At 55.1% G+C, this 23,865-nt stretch overlaps 1 protein-coding gene across 1 annotated transcript in view; it reads left to right on the top strand.

Annotated features, from left to right (window-relative positions):
* Positions 1-23,865, top strand: part of SLC39A11 (solute carrier family 39 member 11) — a 96,278-nt gene that overhangs the window by 35,626 nt on the left and 36,787 nt on the right. The window contains exon 5 of the mRNA XM_059828236.1: positions 17,117-17,287. Within this exon, the coding sequence (XP_059684219.1) occupies positions 17,117-17,287 (171 nt within the window). The remainder of the gene's footprint in view (positions 1-17,116; positions 17,288-23,865) is intronic.

Here is a 23,865-nt window from a genome sequence, read left to right as displayed (position 1 = left end):
GGCTGCGCAAGTGGTTCCTGAGCTGCTGAGAGATGGCACGAAATTGGTGGGCTGGCACCCCGTGTCCTGGCTGGGACCGGCGGGCGTTCGGGCCTTCGTGGAGCTGAGCCCGCTCCCCCAAAAGACGGATAAATTAAGACTTTGATCTTGTTTGTGATTTGGAGCTGGTGGGTTGCGGCTGGGAGCTCTTGGCGAGGTCTCCCATGCCACTGCTGCTGGAGGAGGCGGTGCCCGGTGGGTTTTGCTCTTGCACACCAGTTTGGCTCCAGTTTAAATCACAGCCGGACGCCGAGCAGCTGGGGAAGCTGCTGGGGACAGAGCTCGTCCTCCTCGGGAGCAGAGGGCCGGGAACCTTTTTTCCTTTTGAAGGCAGTGGGTTCATTTTCCCTAATCACTGTTTCTGGTGTGATTTGTGCTTGTGCTTTCTTTCCCATCTGATTTCAATTTCAACATATTTTCATTTCAGTTCACTGTGTCCTGAGACAGTTGTTCATGTCCAGGCCTCTCTTTTATCCTTTTCCACATGGTATATGGCACAGGATGATGGAATATGCCTTTTCACTAAAAATCAATGTTTTATTTCCTTCCCCCCCAGCGGGAACCTTTCCCAGATATGAGTATTGATTGTTAGGGTAAAAGCCACGTTTACACTATAACTGCTCTTTAAACCAGTGGGGCTGGTGGGTGCTGGGTGGGTGCCATGGGACGGAGCTGCTCCTTGGACAGAGATGTTTAAAGACGTGCCAAGTGTTGGTCATCTGAAGTGCTTGGATAATATTTTGAAGAAGCCTCTGCTCTTGGCCCGGTTTTGCACCCCAGGGAGCTGCTGCGGCGCAGCCGTCCCCTCCTGCACGCGCCGGGCTTCGGTGCCATCGGGGTGACTTCAGCGGTAACAATATTTTCAATGTGATTTTCAGTGCACACGCATCCCGACAGGCTCCCGAGAGGACAGCTGGGCGGGAGGGATACGCTGCTGTGTGAAATGGCAAATAGCCGGCCGTGCTCCGCAGCAGAGGTGGGCGCCTTCCCGGGGTCCCTGTGCCGGGAGGTGGCACCCAGCCTGTGGGGAGCCCATGGGTGTCCGCTCTGCCGCAATCCCCGTGGGATGCGGGAGGATGGCTCCTGCCCATGGCTGTGCAGGATGGTGGTGTTGAGCCATGGAGGGTGTCTGATGCAGGGAGGAAATATTACAGCCTTTCCAAATTGTGATTTTTTTACCATAAAAATCTCGGGGTGCTTTTCAGCAGCTGCTTTCTCCCCACCGCGGGGAAAGGCGATGCCCGGTGCGGTCAGCGGTGTGTGTGCACCCACTCGCCGCTGTGCAGGGGTTGGTGGCCTCTACCTGAACCAACCCAGCCTGCATTTCCCCCCAGTGCACCCCGATCCCGGCTCTGTGCCACCACCCAGGGGCACCGGGAGACCCAGGGGCACCGGGAACTGGTCCTTTGCTCCCGGCACTGGCGTGACCATGGGTTCAAACTGCTCCCTGGGTAACAGCGCTGGGGCCCCCCCAGGCCAGGCTGGCTGGAGAGACAGTGCCCAGGGTGGGAGTGGGAGATGCCACATGGTTACGGGGGGATTTTTACATATTTGAAGGAAAAAGCTCTGCGAGGGGTAGAGGTAATGAGGGCTGCGCTCCGTGGCTCCTGCCTCGCGCCGAGTCCCTGCTGCCTAATAAGGCAGAGGCCGTGATTGAAGCTTTGTCGGCGCCTGGACTTTTGCAATGCCTCTATTTAATTTGAATTTTTCAGCATCTAAAGAGAGGCAGCTCCCGCTGGTGCCGTTCCCGAGGAGGGAAGCCTAACTGCAGAGCATCCCCCCCTTCATCTGCCTGTTTCCTTGAAAGGGAGAATAGCTTTGAAGCAGCTGCCCTGCCTTCCCTGCCTCCAATCTGCCTGCTGCTGCATCCCAAAGCCATTCAGCGATGCCCAGGGGACCCGGTTGAAAACGTGCTTTGTGGCTGGGACACGGGGAAGGGGATGCAGGGGCTGGGTGGGAGACCCTCGCCCGGGCTAGGGCAGGTCCGTGTGCCGGCGATCCCGGGTTGCGCGGCTGCTGGGAGAGCTGCTGGATAAATAACCCCAATTAGAGAGTGTCTTTCTGCTTTTCACATAGGCACCACCGGACTGAAATGTCCTTTAGTTTCAAGCTGAGCCTGTGTAATGGGTTATGTGATGGACAGGTTGGTTAAGCAGCTAACGTCCCTCTCAGTGGGCTGTTGTAAATGAGGGCTTTATTTCATCCCGATATGGGGGGCAAACAACGTTCAGCCTGGCTGGGTGGGTTATTGTTGGGCTCGTGGTTGTTTTTCCCTTGGCTTGCTGCTCGGCACAGAAATAGGCTGTTCCTGGCTCGAGCAGGATCCGGGAAAGCGGTGCCGTCCTCCCCTTCGGAGGCTGCACGGGGAGTTACTTCATCCAGGTTTGGACGCAGAATAGCTGCAGCATCTCAGCAGAGATCCCCAGTCGGGCTTTTTCTCCCTTATTTTCTAGTAGGCTGTGGAAGCCAGGAGGGGTGGTGGGGCTGGAACAGCCCCAGCACCCAGAGCAGGAGCCAAGCCTGGCAGCTGCCTGCGAGGGAGGTGTGACGAGAACTCGCTCCCCCGAGCGTCCCCGTCCCCAGGGCCGGGGTTGGGGGGGACCGATGGCAGTGGGGCAGGACCCACTGCTGGCTGTGAAGGCGTCGCAGCCGCCGCAGGGATGGAGGCGGCAGTGGGGTTTGGCACTCAGCTTCTTGGGAGCTCTGCAGAAAAAGGTCTTTTGTTTTTTTCTTTTTAAAGACTTGGTGGTTTCTCATCTGTATTTGTTGTAAGCTTAAGCTAAAACTGTGTTATCCGCAAGTCCTAAAGCTCAAGTATATTCATGGCCATCTGTGTGTCTCTACGTAGCAGCAGAGTGCTCGCCCCGGGCCCCAGTTTTGCCCTCCTGGGTGCGAGCTGAGCGGGTGATGCCCTCCACGACACGTGCTGCTCAACGATAACTCCGGCCTCGAGGGCATCTGGAGAGAGGAAGCGAAGCTGAGATTGACTCTCTTCAAAGCTCTGAGATGTATCTGTGGCAGCAGATGGTGCGAACCGCCTTAAAGTCAGCACGAAATAGCGCTGAATTCCCAATTATGTATAATTAAAATCGTGCTTATTTGTTTATTTATTTTAGTGCCAATGGGCGGCTCTCCTCTTTGTACCAGGGGCTCCGGCCGCGGGCTGTGGCGTGGTGCTTTCCCGGCAAGCGGGCAGCAGGAGTTCATGGCATCTGCAGGCGATGCTCAGATTTAAAAATAATCAGTAAAATACTTGTTGGGCTCTTTCCGCCCGGGAGTCTCTCCAGTGTGCAAATGGGGACTGTTCCCCAGTATCCCATCCCAGGAAGATGCAATTTGTAGAATAACTTTTTTTTTTTTGGAAGTTGTACATCCTTTTCCAGGTGGACCTCGGCAGCTTTCCCAGAGTGCGGCGAGGTGGCCGACACACTTGACTCTTAACGTTTCATTAGCTTCAGAGGAGACCTCAGCCTGCTCAGAGTCGCAGCCGTGGCGGGCTCGGGGGTATTGGCCGTGCCCGGGAAGGCGCATCGCTGCCGGCCGCGAGGGCCCTGCGAAACAACCATTGTTTTGTGCACTGTGTCAGGTTTTTTGCTGGTTTGGTTCTGGGGTTGGTCTTTGGGGAGAGCGGGACCGGCGCCAGCACCGTGTCTCTGCGTGTCATAGACATCGGGGTCTCGCTGTGTAGGGATCAGGAATACCTTCAACTGGAAACAGGAGTTGTCTGGGAGGCTTAGTGCTGAGGGCTTTGCCATGAAAAGGCAGATAAAGGCTGTTTAAAATAATCCTTTATTGAAATACTAGAGGAAAATTTAAGAAATGGATTTTTTTCTCATGTGTGTGTGTGCTTCCCAGCTGAATTCCCGCGCCGCAGTGGAGGAAGGAGAGCTTAGTGCCGTTCTGCCGGCTGAGTCATCCCCGTCTTCCCACCCCGGGCTCAGAGAGATCGATGTGCTTTGGATTCAAAGGAGAAAAAAAAGAAGCGAGCTCCCTCCCATCATAAACACCAGTGGTGGTTCAGATCCCTTTTCTTTGCAATTGATTTTTTGAGAGGTATTTGCTGCCCTCCCCTAGCACCAGGTCTCTGTGCGAGCGGGGAGCACCCCCGGGAGACGGGGTCCTGTGGATCTTCTAAATGTTGAGGACCAGAGACCCGCCGGAGCATCCCCTCTGCCCCGTCCCCACCGACTGCAATGAGCTCGAGCCTGGTTGATGGTGAGGATGATGATGGGCACGGCTTTGGGCTCTGCGTGGCCAGGGCTGTGTGAAAACCCTCTGCGGGGGCAGATGTGGTTAAACCCCTGGAAAATTGGCACGTCCTTGCTGCAGGGGCTGGGGCGAGCACACGGGAATCCCGGTGCGAGTTGGGCTGTCCTGACCCCCCGAGCCCTCCTGGACGGCTGGGCTGGAGCCGAAGGCTGGAGCCACGCAGCCTGTTTCTACTTAAACTCGCTGCTAGACACAGGAGTTTTCATTTCTGAGATGTTCATCCCAGATCCATAAATCAGAATTTATTGAAGGAAAAAAGCCCAGACCCTAAGCGAAGAGTCTCATCTTGCAGCTGAGGCTGTTGATGAATCTTCTGTTTCACAACATAACACTGTGGGTTGAGCCCTGGTTTTGCTTTTCTGGTTTTACCCTAAGGAATACCTAAAATAAGAAAATTAAAAATTTAATAGTAGGCTAGATAGCGCTGTCACACAGAAGAAAAAGACTGGGATCCTTTCATTAACATGGGAAGGCGTCTCCTGCTCCTCTGGCAGGGCTCGGTTCAAATCCGTTTCCTGCCCCTTGCGCATTGCCCTGCTGCAACGCATGCACGGCTTCCTCTGAAGTGGGAGAAGTGAAATCTCCTGCTCTCCTTCCCAGGTGCTCGTTACGCACCGGCTAATCAGCATCCCTCGGTCACGGACCTGTCGTTGGGGTGGGAGCGTGCCGGTGGGTGCCGTTGGGATCCAACCCCTCTGTGCCGGCATCACTGGGGGGTTCGGGGAGGGGATGTGACTGCGGCGAGGTCCCGTGGGAGGGACGGCATGTGGGGTCCCACCACCCGAGCCCCACGCCAGCCGGGGCAGCGCTGCTCCTCGCCGGGCTGCCGGCCAGGTCCCCGCAATCCGTTTGAAATCTGCTTTGTTTGCAAAAATACTGCTGTTCTGCTGGAATTTGTTTCTGTGGATCAAGGGGGTAGCCTGTGTGTGTGCGATGCCATCGGGATGTCACACTCCGACACTCGCCCGTCTCCGCGGCGCGGGGGATGATGGATCGTGCTCCTGAAAGCAGCCTGATGGTTTGGTTTTGCCAGGAGAGCGGCCAAAAATCTAATCCACTTGTCCCTTCGGGGGCGGCCGGGATTGATTTTGGAAGTCCAAGGGCTGAGCTGCTGAGAACAAAGGAGCACTTTCTTTATTTTGCTCCGAAATCAATAGTTTATTCGTTTTATTTTTCAGACTGTGAGAATAGTCCCTTTTCCCAAGCGCGCGTTCGGTCTGCCCGGCCGTGACAGCGACAGATCCGGAGGGATCGGTGCCTTTCCCTCGCGCCAGGCTGTGGCTGGAGGGGGACGAGGATGGGAACCCCAGATGTGTCCTTCCAGATGTGCTTTTATTCCAGAGCCCGTGTGAAGCCACTGAACAGCAAACGCAACCTGTGTCTTGGGGAAAATCTCTCTAGGAACGGGCTTGCGCAGAGCTGGCATGCGCTGGGGAAACGTCACCGTCTGCGGCTCGCCGGTGTAAAGGGCCATATCTGGTGCCGCCTGTTAAGCTTGGGGACAGCCTGAGGTTGGTTCGTGGCTCTGCAGCTCGAGGGGACGGGGCTGAGAGGAGGCCGGATCCTGCCTGCCTTTCCGGGTGCGTAAATCCCCCCGCAGAGCGGCCGGCGGAGGCGCGGAGGATGGAGCCCGCAGCACCAGAGCGCACCAAAGCCGCTCGGCGGGGGCTGGCGGCGGAGTCCCCCGGGATGCATGTGCGGCCGAGGAGGGGTCCATGGGTACCGGACCCCACGGTGTGGAGCTGGGTGAGGGAGGGCGAGGGGAAGGGCAGAACCCCCAGAACCCCCTTCCCTTCGGGGGGGTCTCACTCCGACCATTACGGAGGCTGCAGCTGGTCTCTGCACCCCCACATTTAAAAAGTTGTTGCTTTATAATTTCTCCTAACTACCCCCTGCCCCAGGAAGCCTCGTCTGCAAAAGAAGGGCGATAATTCAGGCAAAATGTCGCTTGGAGAAGCGTTGGGCTTGGAGCAGGGCAGCTTCTGCCCCGAACTCGGTGCTAGCAGTGCCGCTTGGCCGTCATTACGGACACGGCTCCCTTGTGCCTCTTCCGTCTCTAGTTAAACCTCTGGGCTCTAATGCATTTATTCATTGATTTTTATTTTCAAATGAATTTAATTAATTTGCAAAGCGAATTTCTCTAGCTGAAGCCACAATGTCCTTTCTGAACAAAAGAGGAGCAGATGACTTTGCGCAATGGGCGTGCTAGGGTGAAAGAATGAGAGAAATAATGGAGAGACAGAATTGAGCAGCTCATCTCGCTTGTCTCTAGCGTGGCGTCTTGAAAGTGCTGGAAAGGGATGTCGTGGTAAAAAGCAGGTGGCAATAACCGCCGTTCTGTTCTGCTCTCTTGGATGCCAACAGCTACGGCGTGGCTGCGTTTGTGCCGATAACTGCTCCTGGAGGCTGTGCCGGCTTTAGTTTCCGCTCTGTGGATTTCCATACCTTCGCTCAGCTCTAATTAAAAAAAATAATTAAAAAAAAAATAGGCAGGAGAGAAGCGTCCAGGGAAGATGAGCCAGGGAATAACGCGGCAGTAAGAAGTGGATTGAAATGCGGTTGTGGACGGAGGGCAGGCGACGTCAAAGCATCCGTGGGCAGACGACTCCTTTGCAGGTGTGGCCCCGTTGTGCCGGGGCGGTGGTGGGACCCTGTGGTGACGGCAGCGGGCGGCTCCACTGAGCCCGTGGTCGCGTGCCACCGCGCCGGGCTGCCTTGGGGCTGCTTGGAGGAGGGTCAGCCTGAGCCCGGTCCTCCCAGCTGCCCCCGTCGCTGCAAGATTGTTGTCTGAGCCCTGATAAAATAGCTCCTGATAAAAATTCTTGTTTTCTTTTTAAGCAGGTAATGAGATTTTTTTTTTTTCCTCCTTCAGAGATTCGCTGCATCTGATCTTGCTCAGATCAGAAGCTGTTCCCTGCCAAGGATCAGAGATCCGAACATAGCTCAGCCCTCTGAAATGAAGTGATTAAATTAACTCGAATGTGTAAAATTTCAGCATAAAATGATTCAGCGATGCACTTTATCTACTGGGAACTCTTTAAAGAGCTCTTGGAAGTTAGCATGAATTAGTTTGCTTAAAAGGACCTGGTGCATGTAATTACATTTAACATTGTGCTGTCGCTCTCGCCCAAGAAATTAATCTTTAAAGACCGCAAACATCGAGCGGTGAGGTTTTTGGCATTCCTCCTGTCTTCTGACATTAGGCAACCTGTGTTGCCCGAGGGGCGAGCAGCACCTTGGCCTTGCCATTGCTGCGGGTTGCTGCCGCATGCTTGGCTGATGCCGTGTCACCCCTGTCACTTAGGTTTTCGTCCTTCACCGGGAACCAGCCTTCACCGTGAGGTCCCGTGCCTCACTGGGGAGATCTCCCAACGATTTCTGGGGCAGGAGCATGCGGGGATGGGGCTCAGGTGGTTCCCAGCGCTGGGATCTCCCTCCCAAGCATCCCCCCTTGCACGGTGGGTGCACCCTCCAGCAGACCCCGCTTCAAAGCCTGTGCTGCGGCCGTCATCCTCCGCATCCTCACGGACGAGGCTGCCATGGCGTCAACGTTGCTGTGAACGGGGGTTTGGTGGCTGCGAGAGTGACTCCCTGCGGCTTTGGAGGAATAAGGTGCTGGTTTAATGCATCCAGTTGAGATTTCCAGAGGGTGGGTTTGTCTGGGCCAGCTTTGGCCAACCTGTGCTGTCCCTTCCCTTTATCGCGTTTCTCTCTCCCCTTTCCCTCTGAACGAAGAGCTGCATTACGGATTCATTTTCCCATACGAAAGTGCACCCAAATGCACGCTGGGGAGCTCTGGGGCGACGGGAGCTTTCCCGAGTGCAGGAATTACATGGCAGCTTGAAGGATCACCGGCAGTAAGAGATAAAGTGGGGCATCAAGAAAGATCTGTGCGTTGCGTATCTGCCTGTACGTGGTTTCTCAGGCTGCTGTGGATAAATGACGGCACGCAGAGGGCTGGAGCAGTAATTCCATGCGAGACTCGATGATGGATCGCTGGAGCAGCAGGGGAGAAGTTCATGCATTAGGATCAAGGTTTGGGGGGACAACGGTGGTGCTTGCAAAGTGGAGGGGAGGCTGGGAGGGGAGATGAAGTGGTGCAGCACCAGCAAGGATGCTCCGGAGCAATAGCTGGGAGCGGTGTAAGAAGGAGGTGCCCTGGGTCCCGCGGGAGCAGCGGGGGAGCGCTGAAAGCGCATTGGGTCTCTTTTCAGGCCGGGTTGTTACCGGTGTGATGTTTGAGCTGGGGTTTGGGTATCAGGCTCCCCTTTGCTCGGTAGCTGATGCTCTCTTTGGAAACGGGGTGAGGAGGGACCCGGCGGGGCCGGTGCCGGCGCAGGGCAGGCTGGCGCGCTCCAGCGTCCTCCTGACTCCAAACTTCAGACGGATCCCAGCAATAATCGTGTGTCTGAGAGCGAGTGGTAGTCAGTCATGCTGAATTAAACAACCTTTTATGAAAGCTCCTGTGCATGCTTGGATAAATGAAGGCGCCTAATAGACAGTGAGTCATGACACTCTATTTATCTTCCTGCTGAAAGCCTGAGCAGATGCAGGCACCTCTTTTATCTGCCAGAAACATTGGAAAATGAATTTGTTACGTACGGGGGGCTGGAGGGGTGAGATCATGCCAGCAGGCTGGGGTTGCAGTCATTGCAATGTGCAAATGGGTGTCACGGGTGTCCCACTCCCGTCCCTGCCGCGACACCCGGTGCGGTGGTGGGGTCGATGGTACTGGGCTCTGCTTGGGCACCCGCAGCCTGGGCAGCCCGCGCTCTCTGCTCGAGCAGACTGAGCTTTTGCTGGCAGTAAATAAATGCTATTTTTTTAAAACACTCTCATTTTGACCATAGTTGGACAACTGCGAGGAGCTCCTTGCTCAGCAGCTTTGCTCCCTGCGTGCAGACTTGCCGGCAGCTGGATTTTCCCTGCTCTGGGGACTCGTTCCTTGAAAGAAAACCTTTTTCCTTGGCAGTTTTATTTCCAGCTCCTCTGTGATCCAGGCTGTCAGACCTGAGCAGAGCAGAGACGTGCGACCTGGGACTCCCGCCTGCTCCCCTCTGCCTGGCTCGGAGCCTGTGGCACTCGCTGCCTCTCCCCGTAGCTGTCTGCGAAGGGGAGAGCAGTTATCCCATGAGAGGTGCTGTGCTTAATTACTTACAGTAATTAAAACCTCTTATGGAGGTGTCAGATAAGAGCAGCATGCCTGCATGGCGGCAGGGAGCAGATGCTCGCTAACGCCCATCTGCTCTTTGGCATCGAGGCCCTTCTGTGCTCCCTGAAATTCCCGCTGCAGCGGCACAAGGAGGATGAGGAAAACAAGGATGTGGAGAACTTTAGGAGGAGGACGAGCTCCCATTGCTCGCTGCCAGCCTGTGCGAGGAATAGCTTCGATTACGTATACGCGCTATGGAATGGGAACTCGGTGCTGGGGAGAGCAGTTGGACTGATGGCTTCAGACCCGGGTGCTGCCAGTAATCCTTGAAAAAAGCCTTTAAAAAAAGAAAAAGAAAATGAAGAAAGATTACGGTGGTGTCCTCGGAAGGCAGAGCGTGCTGTTGCTGTAATGCGGAGCGATGCGTGGGTGCTGCTGGGAGCGTGCATGTATCTGGCTCCGCTTCCCGCGGGCTGTGGCTGTTGATTTTGATGCAGTTTTTCTTCTGGGGCTTCCTCTTGGTCATAAACTGAAGGAAAACAAGAGGCTGGGGAGAAGGGGATGGTGCACACCGGTCCGCGTGTGGAGGGGTGTGCTGGGGAACGGTGCTGCCTGCTTCCCGCGGGGAGCACGGGCTGCCTTCCGTAGCCTTCAGACGACGGAGGGGTGCTCCGTGCCGGGGTGGTCCTCCCTCTGCCCCCGCCGCCCGGGGTCTCTGCAGACCCAAGAGATGCTTCTGCTGTCTGGCTGCGGCCGTGGGCACCGCATGCGAGCAGCAATGCCTTTGTGTTGCAGCAAGAGGTGGAGTCCAGGGTGGATTTTGCAGCGTGGAAGTGCCGATGGGACCCGTGTGCCACAGGGATGATGCTCAACTGCCACGAAGCATTTGTTACATCTGCTTAAAGTTAATGGAGCATTGAGGGTTTATGGAGATGAGCGAAGCGGGGAAAGGGCTTGGGTTTGCAGAGTGAGAGATCTTAATAGCGTCACGCTTGCTGTAGAGGCAAGCGTTTCTGTAAGGGGCTTGGATTGACTATCAGGCCTTTGGGAATCTTAGAAATTTTCCAAGTAATTTTGATTTATCTCAGCCATTAGGGGAGAGAATTTAACATGCAATTATTTTCTGCACCTGGGGAAGGGATGTCAACTATTTGTGTTATTATTTTCTTTAGCAAATGGTTCCCCCTTCCCTACCCCAGCCCCAGGCGAGGGGTCAGACCAAGCTTGCTCAGCTCTCCTGGTTTTAACCGAGCACCTATAATGCATAATACATATTTCCAGCTGCAATCGAGCAGGTGCCGGCAGCAATGAGGGTGGTGTGTGGCGTGGGGCTCGGAGGAGCCGGGAGGAATTTGGCAGCACGTTTGCTGGAGCGGGGCCGGCCGCTGGCCTCGCGCTGCTGCTGCTTCGCTGTTACCTGCGCTTGGGCGTGCGGTTGTAACGGATGTCGCAGAAGCAGATGAGAGAGCCGGAGACGTGGCTGGGTGGAGGCTTTTAAAATAAAGAGTATTTGATGTCTTTCTTCCTTCGCCTTGTTCTCTTGCACATCAACACCAAACAATTTTTACAAATAGCTGGCGAGCGGCAGATAATCATAGATTTTAATAAGTCTGCTGCGCATCCGTGCTTGGCACTGTCTCTCCTTCCCTTCTCCTGCACTTTAGAGATGGGAGCTGCTAAATTTTTATAAATGAATGTTTATAAATTCATCCCTTGCAAGTTTAATCTGAAGGAAGAAGCCCCGGAGCCCCCGGTGTGGGACTCGGGTTGCTCTGAGAGCCCAGAGATCCCTGCCTCAGCCGCTGGCAGGTCCGGATCCCTTCTTGGTGAGGCTTGTTGGAAGAATTTGACGGGGAAATCGATGGGGGAAAAAATGGAGGAGGATTTGGGGGCTGTAAATGATTTTCCTTCCAGCACCTTCAGCCAAGGGAGGCTCCAGATTCCCATGAGCGTGGAGAAAGGAGGGGACGCCGGGATGCTGCCCGGGAGAGCGTGCTGCTGCCGGGGGGTACCGGCTCCCTCCTGCTCCCCAGTGCCGTGGGGCCGGGCTGGAGGGGGAGCTTTGCGGCTGAATCAAGACGAAAATGGGTCTCAGGCTACCGAAGAGGGGTTGCGCGGGCTCCTCGCACAGAGACTTTGCCGGCTGGGATTGGAACAGCCCCATCCCTGGCTCAGCAGCCTGGATGAGCACATTTAACTTCAAGCATTTGAGAGCTGTAGGAGGAGAGAGGCCCGGCTAAAGCCAGGCCTAATTAGGGAGGAGGAGAAGGGCTCTAAAGCAGATGTGAAAAGCTAGAGAGTTCCATAGGCTTTGGTTTGAGTTCAGGAGCTAAAGTGCTGCAGTAAAGAGGTTTTTTTTGAGCACAGAGTAAATAGCGTATTCATCTGTTTGTGTACCGCTTGTGAGTGCAATAAAGCTGAGCTCACGGCTAATGCAAACAGTTTTCATTAAGAAATAATAAAAAATAAAAAGCCATTTCACATGCTGATAAGAAGCCAGTTGGTTTTCGTATTTCACCAGCAGTTTAAGCCACACTCAAAGCCATTTATCTTTTTCCAGTGCTGGCTGCGGAGGATATGAAAAATGCAGCAGGCTGCACATACGTAATTAAACTTTTGGCAGAATCTTTGCCCTGCAGCTTTCCTAAGAAATTCAATAATGATAAATCGAGTAGAATATATAGACGCCTTTTTGTGAACAAGATTTAAAATAATGTATGCGGTGCAGGGAATTATTTGCCACGTAATTGTCTTGGCAACGTTCTTGCCAGTACCCTTGTCTGATTGTGTCAGCTATTCTTTAAAAACCACCCCTTGTTCTGCTCTTATCACCACTCCAATTTGCTATTGAGGCTTTCCTGATTTCCAGCCAAGTCCGTGTTTAGCCGTAATTATTGTTTTGTTCCCCTCAGCCTGCGCAAGATGCAGCGTTTCAAGCTGGGAGCACTTTGGGTGCTGCGCTTTGTATGACAGCCGCACACGTCCCCTCCCGGGCTGTGTCCAACATGGTGAGCTGGTATCATCAGTCCACTGTAATTATCTTTTTTTTTTTTTTTTTTCCTTTCCCTACAGCAATTGGAAGCCAAACACATCGCTTGACCCATGTGTGGTTTGTAGCCTCGCTGTTATATGTGCCGCTACCGGGAAAATGATGCTGGGGTTGTCTCCCTGGTTTTGGTGTTGCTGCCTTTATCCTCTGCTAATGCACCGACAATTTGTGTGAGAGGCAATTTTGTGTTCGAGCTGTCCATCTACACTACCCTCTGTGCTTCCCTTATAAAAGCTGCGTCAATTCTGTTTATTTCCCGCAGATTTCCCCGTTTGCCGCTGGCGGGAGCAGGGCTCCTCGCCCCATGGGCACTGTGGCATCCCCCCTGTCCTCGGAGGTGCTTCAAATATGCTTGTAAAAAGCCTAATTTTCATCAAAAGTTTGTTCAATAGTAGCAAGTGGACTACTTGTAAGTAAAATAAAGTTAAAAAAAGGTATTTAATACAGGTGACACCTGGGTGCGGGGACTGAATGGATACCTTGGCAGGTGGCAGGCTTGTGTTAAGCAAGGGAGCTGGTCTGGGCATTTGCTTTCATTAGTGAGAGCCGTGAAATGGATCTTTGCTGGTAATTTGATAACGGGGTGAGAGCGCTGCCTAAACGCCATGGTAATTCGCAACAGAATGGGGATAGCCGAAACTTCCCTGGGTACGTGACACGAGGTGAACGTCCGCCGTTGCATCCCTTGCTCCACTCCTCTGCGGAGCTGGGGAAGCTGAGTGCCTGCGAGCCGAGTGGGATGTTCGTGTCGAGTGTGGATGTTCGTGTCTGATGCTCTCCAGCATCTGGTTTCTGCAGGTACGGGCAGCCCCGAGGCGCAGCTGGGTCCCTCTGCGGTGTTCGTAGCTCCTCTCCGGGGCTTTCCCCCGTGGCCAGGCGTTCAGCAAAGCACGCTTTTTCTCGATGAAAATTCACCCACAAATGGGAGTCGGGCGAGCGGAGATCAAAGCCTGGAAGAGGCAGCTGGCAAGGCTTCGCTTTGATGTTTAAACGTTAGTAAAAGCCTCGCTCTGCCTTGCTGGAGGAGTCCTGGGGGACAGCGCGGTTTTGCGGTGAACCCGTCAAACCCAGGGACGAGGGAAATAAGGAGAAAGTACGACTGGAATAAGGCAACGAACAGCCCAGTAAACCAACAGCTCTAAGCACTGGGAGCTCCCGTGCGCGAGTGCATCTTTGTGCTTGCCGGGATCGGTTTGGGCAGCTGGGTCAAGCTGGAGCAGGAGGTGGCTCTTCCCTTCCTGGGGGCTCCGCGTGTGTCCCGAGGGGACAGCGAGCGATCCTGGGCATCGTGCCACCGCAGGCGGTCCCCTCCCTGACATCAGTCCAGGGAGAGCTGTGATTCCCAGGTAACGGTGCGTGAGACATAGCCGAAAGGGAGACGGGAGTCTAATAGCAGGGGGACAAATTAAGGTCTTTGCAAGCAGAGCAGATGCCAAGGCAGAGTTGTTTTGTTCAGAGCCGGAAAGTTAGATTTTTGGGAACACTGATGACATTTGGTTTATCGGTTCTGTTAAGTGCCAAGCGAAAAGCAGCTGGGAGGTTTTGATTTTTTTTTTTTTTTTGAGTCATTCTGTCTAAACCACAGGGGATGGGAACTGAGGCATCTGTGGCTCCCACCGCTGGCTCCGCTGTGGATTTGCTGCGTGGCTCTGGGCGAGGTACTCCTGCCTCCCGTGCCCGTCCCCTGCCCGGGACCACATGGGCATCAGCCGTACTGTAATGATCAGATATTCCCTGATAAAGTAAATCCCTGGATTTACTCATTTTGTTTAGTTTATCCCAGAGAAGACGAGGGTGACGTGATCGAGGACTTGGCCGGAGCAGCGACGTGGGGTGCAGGACGGCTCCTTGACTTGGCGCGTTGTGTCGTGCTGTGCTGCGGCTGGAGGGAGAGGATGGATCAGTCCAGGGGAGGAGGAGGAGAGGGAGGCAGGCCTGAGCCAGAGCCTGGTCCCGGGGTAGAGAGAGCTGGGGTAGGCGAGAAAGAGGTAAGGGAAGATCTAAGGTTGCAGAGGACATAGTGTTGGACATAGGCTTGTACTTGTGTGGGTGGCACGTGCTTCTCTTGAGTCAAACAGCTGGGTTTGGTTTTAAGCACAGGCTTAAATTCAGAAATGCTAAGGATGGACTGGACCAGGTCACGTCATGAGATGAGCAAAAAGAAAAAGGAAAAACAACAGAAGAACGTTGCCAGCGCTGGAGTAGCCTGCCTGGTCTCGGTAACGCCGTTCTTAGCGGGTGCTGTGAGAGATGAGAGCGCAGTGGAGGTGCCGCTGCACTGTCGGCAGGCAGCTTTTGTGGTCTGATTTAAGAAAAAACAAGTCACGGATACTACATTCTGCATTTTCCCGAGTGGTCGCTCGTTCTTTTATTTAACACTTGTTCCTTCCTATAAAGGGAGAAATGCCGGTGTTTTGTCACTTGAGTGTAAGTGCTCTTCTCTAAATGTCACGTAAACCGTTTTTCCTCCTCCCTGGAAAGCCCTCGATGCTGGAGGAGGGATTCCTGCCCCCCTCCACATCCTGCACCACCCTGGTTTTCGTGAGGCTCCACAGGGAGCCAAGGGCTCGGGCGGCCCCGCACCCGTCGTGCTGCGGTGATGGGGCTGCTGGCAGCGCGCTGGGCGCAGGTCCGTGGGTCAGCGTTGGTGGCCGGGTCAGCTGGGGGTAACGCTGTTCATGGGGCCAGGGGACACGTGCCAAGCAATTGAAGTAATCCCGTGGCCTGGCGAGGAAGGGAATTTCATCTGTAAGTGGCTTCAGCCTTGGCTGCCCTGTTGCCGGGGTCCACTGCGCCAGCGTTGCTGCGGCGAGCTGGACAAGCCACTCCGCTGGGTCTGGTTGTCCTTGTATTGCTTAAAAAAAATATTTATCTCTGTCCTGTCAGGCTGGAATGAAGCTCTGCCATCAAATGTTACTGCGCTTTATTGACTGGGCTAGGAGTTGGGGACAGAAAGCGTCTGGCTCCATACGGCTGACGACAATGACAATATTTATCTGTGCAGCATCTCGCTCTGTTTGCAGAGCGGCAGTGGCGATGGCCTTCTGGAGGAAAGCGTGAGAGTCGCGGGTGTCGCGGTTTGCAGCCCTGGTGACGTGCGGGGGATGCTCCTGTAGCGTGGGAGGTGGCAGGAGGGAATCCACCGGAGAGCCGCCTGGTCCCGCTGGAGATGAGTGGGGTTTTAGGCTTTGCCCTGGGTTTTTTTGTACCAAATATATTAAATTCTTGGTTTTATTTTCTGTGTTGTTGAGGACTGTTTCAGGATGCCTTTACATGTTCATTCTTGTGTTACAGATGGCAAGATGCGGAGTGTTGCCGACACCCTTGCTTTCCCAAGGTGACCCCTTGCATCAATTTGCATGAGCCCTCTTAAGCTGAGGTTCTTAATTGGTGCTGAGAACGCACGCTGTGCAATGGGCAGCGTGGTGGTCCGGCATCCTCCTGCCTCCAAACGTCAGGGGAAGCAACTGGCATTTGGTCCAAACGGTTTCAGACGGCTCCTTACGCTGTGTCTGCAAAAAAAACATCTCGGGGGGGTGGGTCAAGGGACGGGAGAGAGAATTGCATAAATCCAGGGGGAGAGAATTATATTGTCTGAATGTCAGATCTTTAATACGAAGCCGCAGCTGTTGCTGTGTGAGGTTGAGGAATTTGTGCTCCTCGTTTCTTGGCTTCCCTTCGCCTTTTCGTGCTGACGGTGAACAGTGAAGGTCTTGGTGTGCGTAGGCTTTAGTACTGTGCTGCCTGGTGCTCGTTCCACCCTTCGCAGCCCTAGCTGGGGCTCGGGTTTTAGTGGTGTGGTTTGAAATAACTGGTTGAAATAGAGCTGGTAGTAATGGTGCTGCTGGGAGCAGAGGTCCAGGCGAGCCCAGGGTTATCCAGTGACGTCTTAGCAAATGGCAGCAGCAAATCTTTTAGTAGCGGCACAAATAGTCGCTAAATACGGCTCAGCGTGCTCGTTTGTGACAGGGGTGAAATCAAAATCGTAGAATTATAGAATCATAGAATAATTTAGGTTGGAAAAGACCTTTAAGATCATTGAGTCCACTCGTAAACTTAACACTGCCAAGTCTACCCCAAAGCCATGTCCCTAAGCACCGTGAAGTGTTATGGGGTTTTCCTTCACCAGCGAAGGCAGTGGAAATGCAGACCTGCCAGGTTTGGGGTTGGCGGGGGGGGACAGTCTGCTCTCCCTGCGGGTCTCTGCGGCTGCTGCCCGGCAGCTCTGACCTCCTCATGCTCCTCAGCCACCGGCCCCAGGGCTTGTCCCCGCCAGATCGGGACTTCGGCTTTGCAGGCGGGTGTGAGCCCAGGGGAGCTGCGGGGGGTCAGGAGCGGGTCCCCAGAGGAGGAGGAGGCTGAGAATGAACTTTTGCTTTGCCTTAGGGTCTCCCTGGCCCATGGGCTCTGCGGTCTGCGTGGGGGGAAAGCCCCTACCCTAACCTGAAACGAAGGGGAAGGGGGGGGGCAATGCACATACCTTCAGCCCTGCTTTGGTCAGTGTTTTTCCTTCTCTCTGCTTTTGCCTTCTGGGAGGGGAGGCAGGGGATGCCCCGCTGTCCGTCTGTCACCCTCTCGGCTGACCCGGCTGTTTTCTGTACCCCCAGACAAAGGTGAGAACGGGGAGCCCTATCAGAGGAGGAAGGGTGTGGGGGCCAGCCTGCCAGACGGCCCCCCGGCATTCCCCGCGGCCAGGGACGGTGCCCCGACAGCCGGCAGCAGCAGCTGGAGGCGAATTATGCTGATGATCCTCGCTATAACCATCCACAACATCCCAGGTAAGTCCTGTCCGTCTGTCCATCCATCCCTGCTCGCGGGCAGCCTCTTCCCAGGGTCGGTGCCATCCTGGGAGGATTGTACAGGGCTGCCGCCTTCTCTCGCTTCTTCCTTCTCTTGCTGCTCGCAGATGGCACTCACCGAGTGGGTGCCTGGGTGCCTTTTGACAAGGTCTATCACGTCAACTCTTGCTCTCTTGCTAAGGCTGAGCTGTGGAAGGTCTTGGCAGCAAAACCCCCAACGGGGAGAGGCTCGGGGGGGCCTGCGGGCTCGGGCTCGCTGCTGCGTCTTGAACATCTGCAGCCCTGCTCGCTATTGCCAGCCTGTCGTGGGCGAAAATTGTAAATCCGAGAGTATACTGAGAAAGATGACACTGTAAAGACAACAAATTCTGGTCTCTTTTTTTCTCTTCTGGTCTGTATACCAGCAAGAGATGAATTTTAAAGTGCTGCTTCTCTGCGGGAGCACGTACAATTGGGGTTTTCTTATTCAGGGGATGGAGTTTGCCCATAGATGGAAAACCGCAGAGCCCCGAGTCTTGGAGGGCTGTGTCCATCCAGGGGCTGGGCTTTGAGACTACCACAAAAGAAGTGATAAAAAAAAATGAGATAAATTTGTAACAGCTGAGGATACTCAGCTGCTTTGCAATTCTTGGTGATGTTGAACGTAATATAAGGCAACCTTTTCAAATGCTTGCTTTCCTCGTTTCCTCTCCCTTCCCTCCTCCTCTTCTTCTTCCTCTCCTCTTTTCTTTCTCACTTCCCAGCTCAGTCTCTGCCTGTCTCAGGTTGTAGCCTGGACCGGGGCGTGCGGGGGGAATAGGAAAAGGCTTTTCTGCGTAACTTGGATCTGTGAACTTGGGGAAAAACGATGAGTGCCTTTGGAAGAGCTGTGGTTTCTGAGCTGGCGTGAACGCGTGGCTTGTTGGCAGGGAGGCGGCTATTGTCAGCCGTGAGAGCTGCTGCAGCACGGGGCTTGCTTCAACCGTCGGAGCTGGGGAGGGGGGAGCTGCCTTGTGTCGTCACGTGTGCTTTTCTATTTCCAGAGCGACTTTTCTCCAATGCCAAGGCATCCGTCTTAAATTCCATCACCGGATGGGCTTCCTGGCTGAGAAGGCTCCGTTGTGGGTCTGTAATCACAGATCCTGTATTTCTCTCCCCTTGCAAGGGCACCCCAGGATTGAATGGCAGGAAAAAATCCAAGCAAACAAGCAGTGTCTCAGCGTTGGAGCTGGGCTGCGCGTGGGTGTTCTTCTCCTTGAGCACTTGTGAGCTGCCGTCCCTTCCAGCCTTGCTGCTGCCTGCTTGTCTCTAGGCAGTAATTGCTTCCTTCCAGCCGCTCATCATCGGTTCCCAGCGCCCTTGGGCGCTCTTGCTCCCGGGGATTTTTAAATTATAGGTGGATAACTCAGATGCCTTAGTTCAGCTCCGTGTATTGCCAGGGGAGGCAGATCCCTGGCAGACGAGGCAAGTAGGGAGCTTTAAATTAGTCGCACATGCAAAAAAAGGGGAAGAGTTTGCACCGAGCAAACCATAATTGGATTTCATCCTTCAAATGAAGTGTCAGGGAGCCGGGCTGAAGAGCCGGGCAGCGTGTGCATCTTGCTGCCTCGGGCCATGTCGGCTGGGGATTCCTGTCTGTCACTGGCAAAAAAAGTAAGTTTTCTAGAGGAGCGAACAAAGCATCTCCTGTAGCAATAGGTTAACGGCGACACGGCCCTGGGTGCCGCAGAGACGCTGGTCTAACCTGTCATTGCTCTGCAAGAGCACAAAGCCACCCTTGGATGGCTACAGAGGCTCAGAAATTCTCTCTTGCATCTTAAAGGTCACGATATTAAAGCTTAATATCCAGAGAGGGATGTGACAGCGGTGGCCTGCGGATGGTTCTGCCGCTCGGCCCCTGCCCGGAGGCTCGGCTCAGCTCAGCGGGGGCCTCTGGGTTGCGGTGGGGGTGTCTGTCCCTGCCAAGCCCTGTCCCCAAAGTCCCCCTCCTGCTCTCTTTCAGCTGACGTGTCCCTTTCCAGCAGCCCAGCAGCGCTGTTGTGGGGCTGGGTGGGTGACAGTGGCTCTTTGTGCTCTGTGGGGCCACTCACCGATGGCAAAGCCCTGTATCAACGTCGTCCTTTCAACGGGGATTTGCCCAAAGTCATCCAGAGGTTTCAAGTCGCAGAGGTTGGACTTGAGCCCACATCTGCCGTTGTGCTCCCCAGAGCCCTGCCTGCAGCTCGCAGGATGCCAGCACCGATTTCGCCCTAATAAATAATTCAGATTGTGATTAAAACGGGAGCTTGTGACCTGCCCGGCTCGTTACCAGGGGCTCTGGTCTTTCTTGTGTGAAGCAGATGCTGATCCAGCCTCTCGGCGAGCAGCGGGACGGGGCTCAGCTTGGCTTTCGCCAAAGTCCTTTTGCTTTCCCAGCAAAGTCTCGGCAGCGCCGGTGGCAGTTCTCCGATCTGCTGCGGCCCCTGCCTGCGGCACAAGGTTTGGAAACACTGTAATGCTCTACCTCAATTACCATCCCTGCGAGCGGAAAGGCTGGCACTATAATTAGCGCAGACTCCCGCAGCGTAACGACACCTCGGTTAGCGCGCGGGGTGGCAGCGCCTGGGCTGGGGGAGGAGGCGGGAGGTGCTGAGCTGAGAAGTTGGGGATGCTCGGCGCCTCGCCACGGGCTGCCGGCTCGCCCGGCCCCTGGGCTTGCAAAATCGCTCACCGCTCGCTTCGGCAGCAGCACGCGGCTCCGTTAGCATGTCTGGTGCTCTCTCTGCTTCCCTGTGAGCCCACCGCACTTGCAGGGAGCCTCTCATCGAAGGTTGGCCAGGTGGTTCCCGAGGGTTTTCTTGTCCTACCCTTGTCTTCATAACGCTTCATAAAACTTCACATCCCTCAGGGGGGATGCGATGCTCGGGTTGATGCAGCCGGGGGGATGACTGCTCCTGTCCATGCTCACCTTGCGGGATCTCTGATCTGCCCGCGTGCCTCTGACGGGCTGGAGGTGGTCGTGCTCCTCTGACCCCTGCGGCGTTTCACATCTGAGCCCAAACTCTACCAAGTCCCTCCGTCCGGTGGTTAAAACCCTCGCGAGGAGCGGGTCTGTCCCTGTTCTCCTCCCAGGCTGGTGGGGAAGGGGCTCCCTCTTTTATTGCCAGCGGAAAACAGTTTTATGTACTTTGAGCCCCATTTAGGGACGAACACGTTTCGGTCTTGACAATGCATCTGTCTTTGGTTTCAGGCAAATGTGCTGGAAGCCGGTTAATGTGCGGGTGAGATGACTGAATGTAAAGACCAGCCTCTCGCATTCAGTTTGTATTTAGTGGGCTCTGCCGGCAAGCAAAAGGTTGGTTAATTTGTTCCAAAGCTGGGACTGGCAATGTAAAGAATAAATTGATAATGACAGGACATGCCAAACTGCAGACTATTCCTGCTAATTAATATTCATGTATGCCGGGTTTAGTGGAACATTAATTATGTATTTAATCAAGCCCTGTTTATTCTGGTTTATCTTTGTACCTTGGGTGGCTGTTATGCTGAAGACTTCAGATTAATTAAAATGTTACTGATGTATCACAAATAACAATTAGCGAGGTGTGAGCTGAACCGCCTTTCTCTTTGCGCTCATTTAGAAGGGAGGAGGAGAGCCCGGTGGGATGGAGCTCGTGGGGCCGCTGCCGGCTCCCCCGGGAGCTCCTGGAGGGCTCTGCTCCGAGCCGAGCCGTGGCGGTGTGCAGGCGGGGATGTCCCTGCTGCGTGAGATCAGGGGGGTCCTCCGGCGTGGAGATGCGGCAGGAGCCCCTTACGCTCACACCACGCTAGGCGAGGCGGAGGACAGGACCAAGGCCGTGTTCTGCAACCTCCTTCATGCCCCAGGGCTCTCCCTGGAGTCACGGTGCTCACAGGGGTGTTGCGGGGGTCTGCGCCTGCCTGGGACCCTTGGTGGCTTAACCAGAGCCCAAGTCACTTCCCGGTGGGTGTCCGTACGTGGCAGCGGGCATGCTTGTGTGCGGGATAGGGAAGGAGTTGCAGATGTTTCCTCTGTCGGGTTGTGGCGATGCACTGCCTTGCTTTCCTCCTGCTGTTGGGAAACGCGTGTTTCTCTTCCACAAAAACCACTCAGCCGATGGCAGGTACCCGCTGGGATCCCGCTCACTGCGGGGACCGCGGTGCCCCATCCCTTCGTCTCCCCGAGGAGCATCCCTGCCGGCGCACCCTCCTCTGCTGCCGCTTGCTCCCGGGGGAGGCAGCGGGGCTGATGCCGGGTCTGGTTGCTGGCAGGCACGAGGTGATGCTTCCAGCCACCCTTACACTGCCAAGAAAACCTGAATTTTCCTTTTTCTTTGCGATGCTTTGGGGCCGGAGCGGTGGGCAGAGCGGGGCAGCCCCATCCCCAGGAATGCACGCAGAGCCAGAGTCGTCCGCTTTGCTCCAGCCCTTTCCTTCCTGCAAGAAAATAGCTTGCTTTTCCATATTCAGTCCTATCACTCCGTGTTTGCTCCCCGCTTCGATTTCTGCGATGTTTCTGCCTCAGGTGTCACTGTTAAGCGGAGGTGTCTGGGAGGGAGCAAATGGGACGCGGCAGTGGCGCCGTGGCGTGCACAGCCGGCGGGTCGTGGTGTGAGGTGGCACTGATGTCTCCTGCTCGCCTCTCAAATCTCACGGGGCTCCGCCTGAGGCTTTCTCTCCAGTTCCTATTGCCAGAAACCCATTAACGAGCTGGAATTCATTTTTTTTTAATGAGAAGGGACGAAGCAAGGAGCAGGACAGAGTGCGCGAGCTAAGTATGGCACAAATTCACCCTTAGTGGTGAAGGGGCTGCGGGGAGGAAGGAGGGATGGTGAGGCATCGCTACGGGCAGGAGGGAAAAGATTTTAAATGGAGACACTTTTAGATGGTGACGTCTATGGGAAGGACGAACGAGTCTCCTGGGAAGTTGCACTGGGTGGGGGCGAAGGTCCCCGCACCCCCAGGTGACAGCGTCCAAGTTCCATTCCCCTTGGGACTGCGCTTGGAGATGCAGCAAGAGGCACCGGGCTGCACCACGGTTTGGCAGCGACACCACGGTTTGGCATGCGGCAGTGTTTTTGGGGATCCTCCTTCTCTGCTTGCCCAGGAGGGAGAGATTTAGCCCCAAAACTTGTAGGTTGGGTTCTGGCCAATGCTTGGAGTGGGGGTGAGATGGTGCCTGCGGAAAGGTATAGCCCGAGGCCGGTGCGGAGGAGAGGGTGCAGGATTCACAGTGCTGGCACCCTGCTTGTGTCCCCCTCTCACCGGGCTGGCGTCAGTCTCTCTGGGTGTCCTCACATCAAGGCACGACTGAGTCCTTTACTTAGGGCGGCAGTTCCTCGTGTTGGTGATCGATTTAGGCCAGGCACCTCCTGCCCGTCCCCGTGGCAGCTCTGTGTCACCTCTCCGTCCCTAAGGAAGGCGCAGAGACTGGCAGCAAGTGCTGCTGCCGCTTTGTTTTACCCCGAGGAAACAGGGGTAGAAGGGAGGTCTGCGCCAAAGCATGGCAAATGTCAAATTGATTTGAAACACGCTTGTTTGCAGCTTCTCCTGGGAAGGAGAACGGTTCGGCTGAGCGCCCTCGGGCCAGATCGCGTGAGACCTGCCTGCTGCCCTCTGCACGCTGGGATTTGGCCGGGGACAGCCCCAGGAGTGAGAACTGCCCGCTCAGATGTGGGAGCTGCCTGGACGCTTGCTTTTCTTTATGGTTTCTTACAGCTTTAACCAGTTTTAATGTCCTTTTATGTGTCTCCTGCTTTATGACTGTCTGGAGGAGAGGAGCAGACGGCGGGTTTTGGTTCTGGTGGTTGGCTGATGGGTGTTTTCGTGCAGGCAGCTCGCACTGCAAATGGGAGCTGAATCCCTGAGTGGCCCTCACCCCACAGCGCCAGCTGGGATCCGGCCAGGAGGAAGCTGGGGGGGACCCCAGCATTGTCACCCCCTTGGCCCAGTCCCCTGCTGGGGGCATTTCCAGCGGTGGACAGTGATTTAGTCCCATCCATCGCTCCTTGGCTGACCTGTCTGCGTGTCTGCCAAAACCAGCTCCTGGCATCGAGGGCCACGGGTGTGCGATGTGGGTGTGCGACGTGGGTGTGCGACGGGCTTCTTGGTTGTCAGCTGGTGGAGACATGTCCAAACCAAAAAGATATCTTCCCACGGGTGAGGAGGGAGCTTCTCGGTGAGGTTTGTACCTAAACCGTGGGGTGGTTTGACATCTCCCAGGTGAGCACCCTGCAGTGGTCGTGTCTTACTGCCACGCAGCAGTGTTTGAGTCCAGGTTCGACGTGCTCCACCGATGGGTGTGAGGTGGGATGCTGGAGGCTGCGGCTTTTCAAACCTTAAACCAAGTCAGCAATGTTCAGACAGAGCTTGTCCGTCAGACCCAGGCCAGAGCTGGTATTTTCTATGGTGGAGCTGGTCCTCAGACGGTGGTGAACTCGAGGATGCAAAGAGGTTGCCTGTTGCCGAAGAGGAGGGTACGGAGAAGAGGGGTTTGTGGATGCCTGCAGCAGCACAGAGGTGGTGTACTGTGCTGTCAGATCGGTGTGCCTTGGGAGGGGGTGGTTTCCAGGCTGGTGGCT

This window comes from Gavia stellata, chromosome 22, assembly GCF_030936135.1.
Source record: "Gavia stellata isolate bGavSte3 chromosome 22, bGavSte3.hap2, whole genome shotgun sequence".
Lineage (NCBI taxonomy): Eukaryota > Metazoa > Chordata > Aves > Gaviiformes > Gaviidae > Gavia > Gavia stellata.
This window is presented reverse-complemented; position numbering and strand designations above follow the sequence as displayed.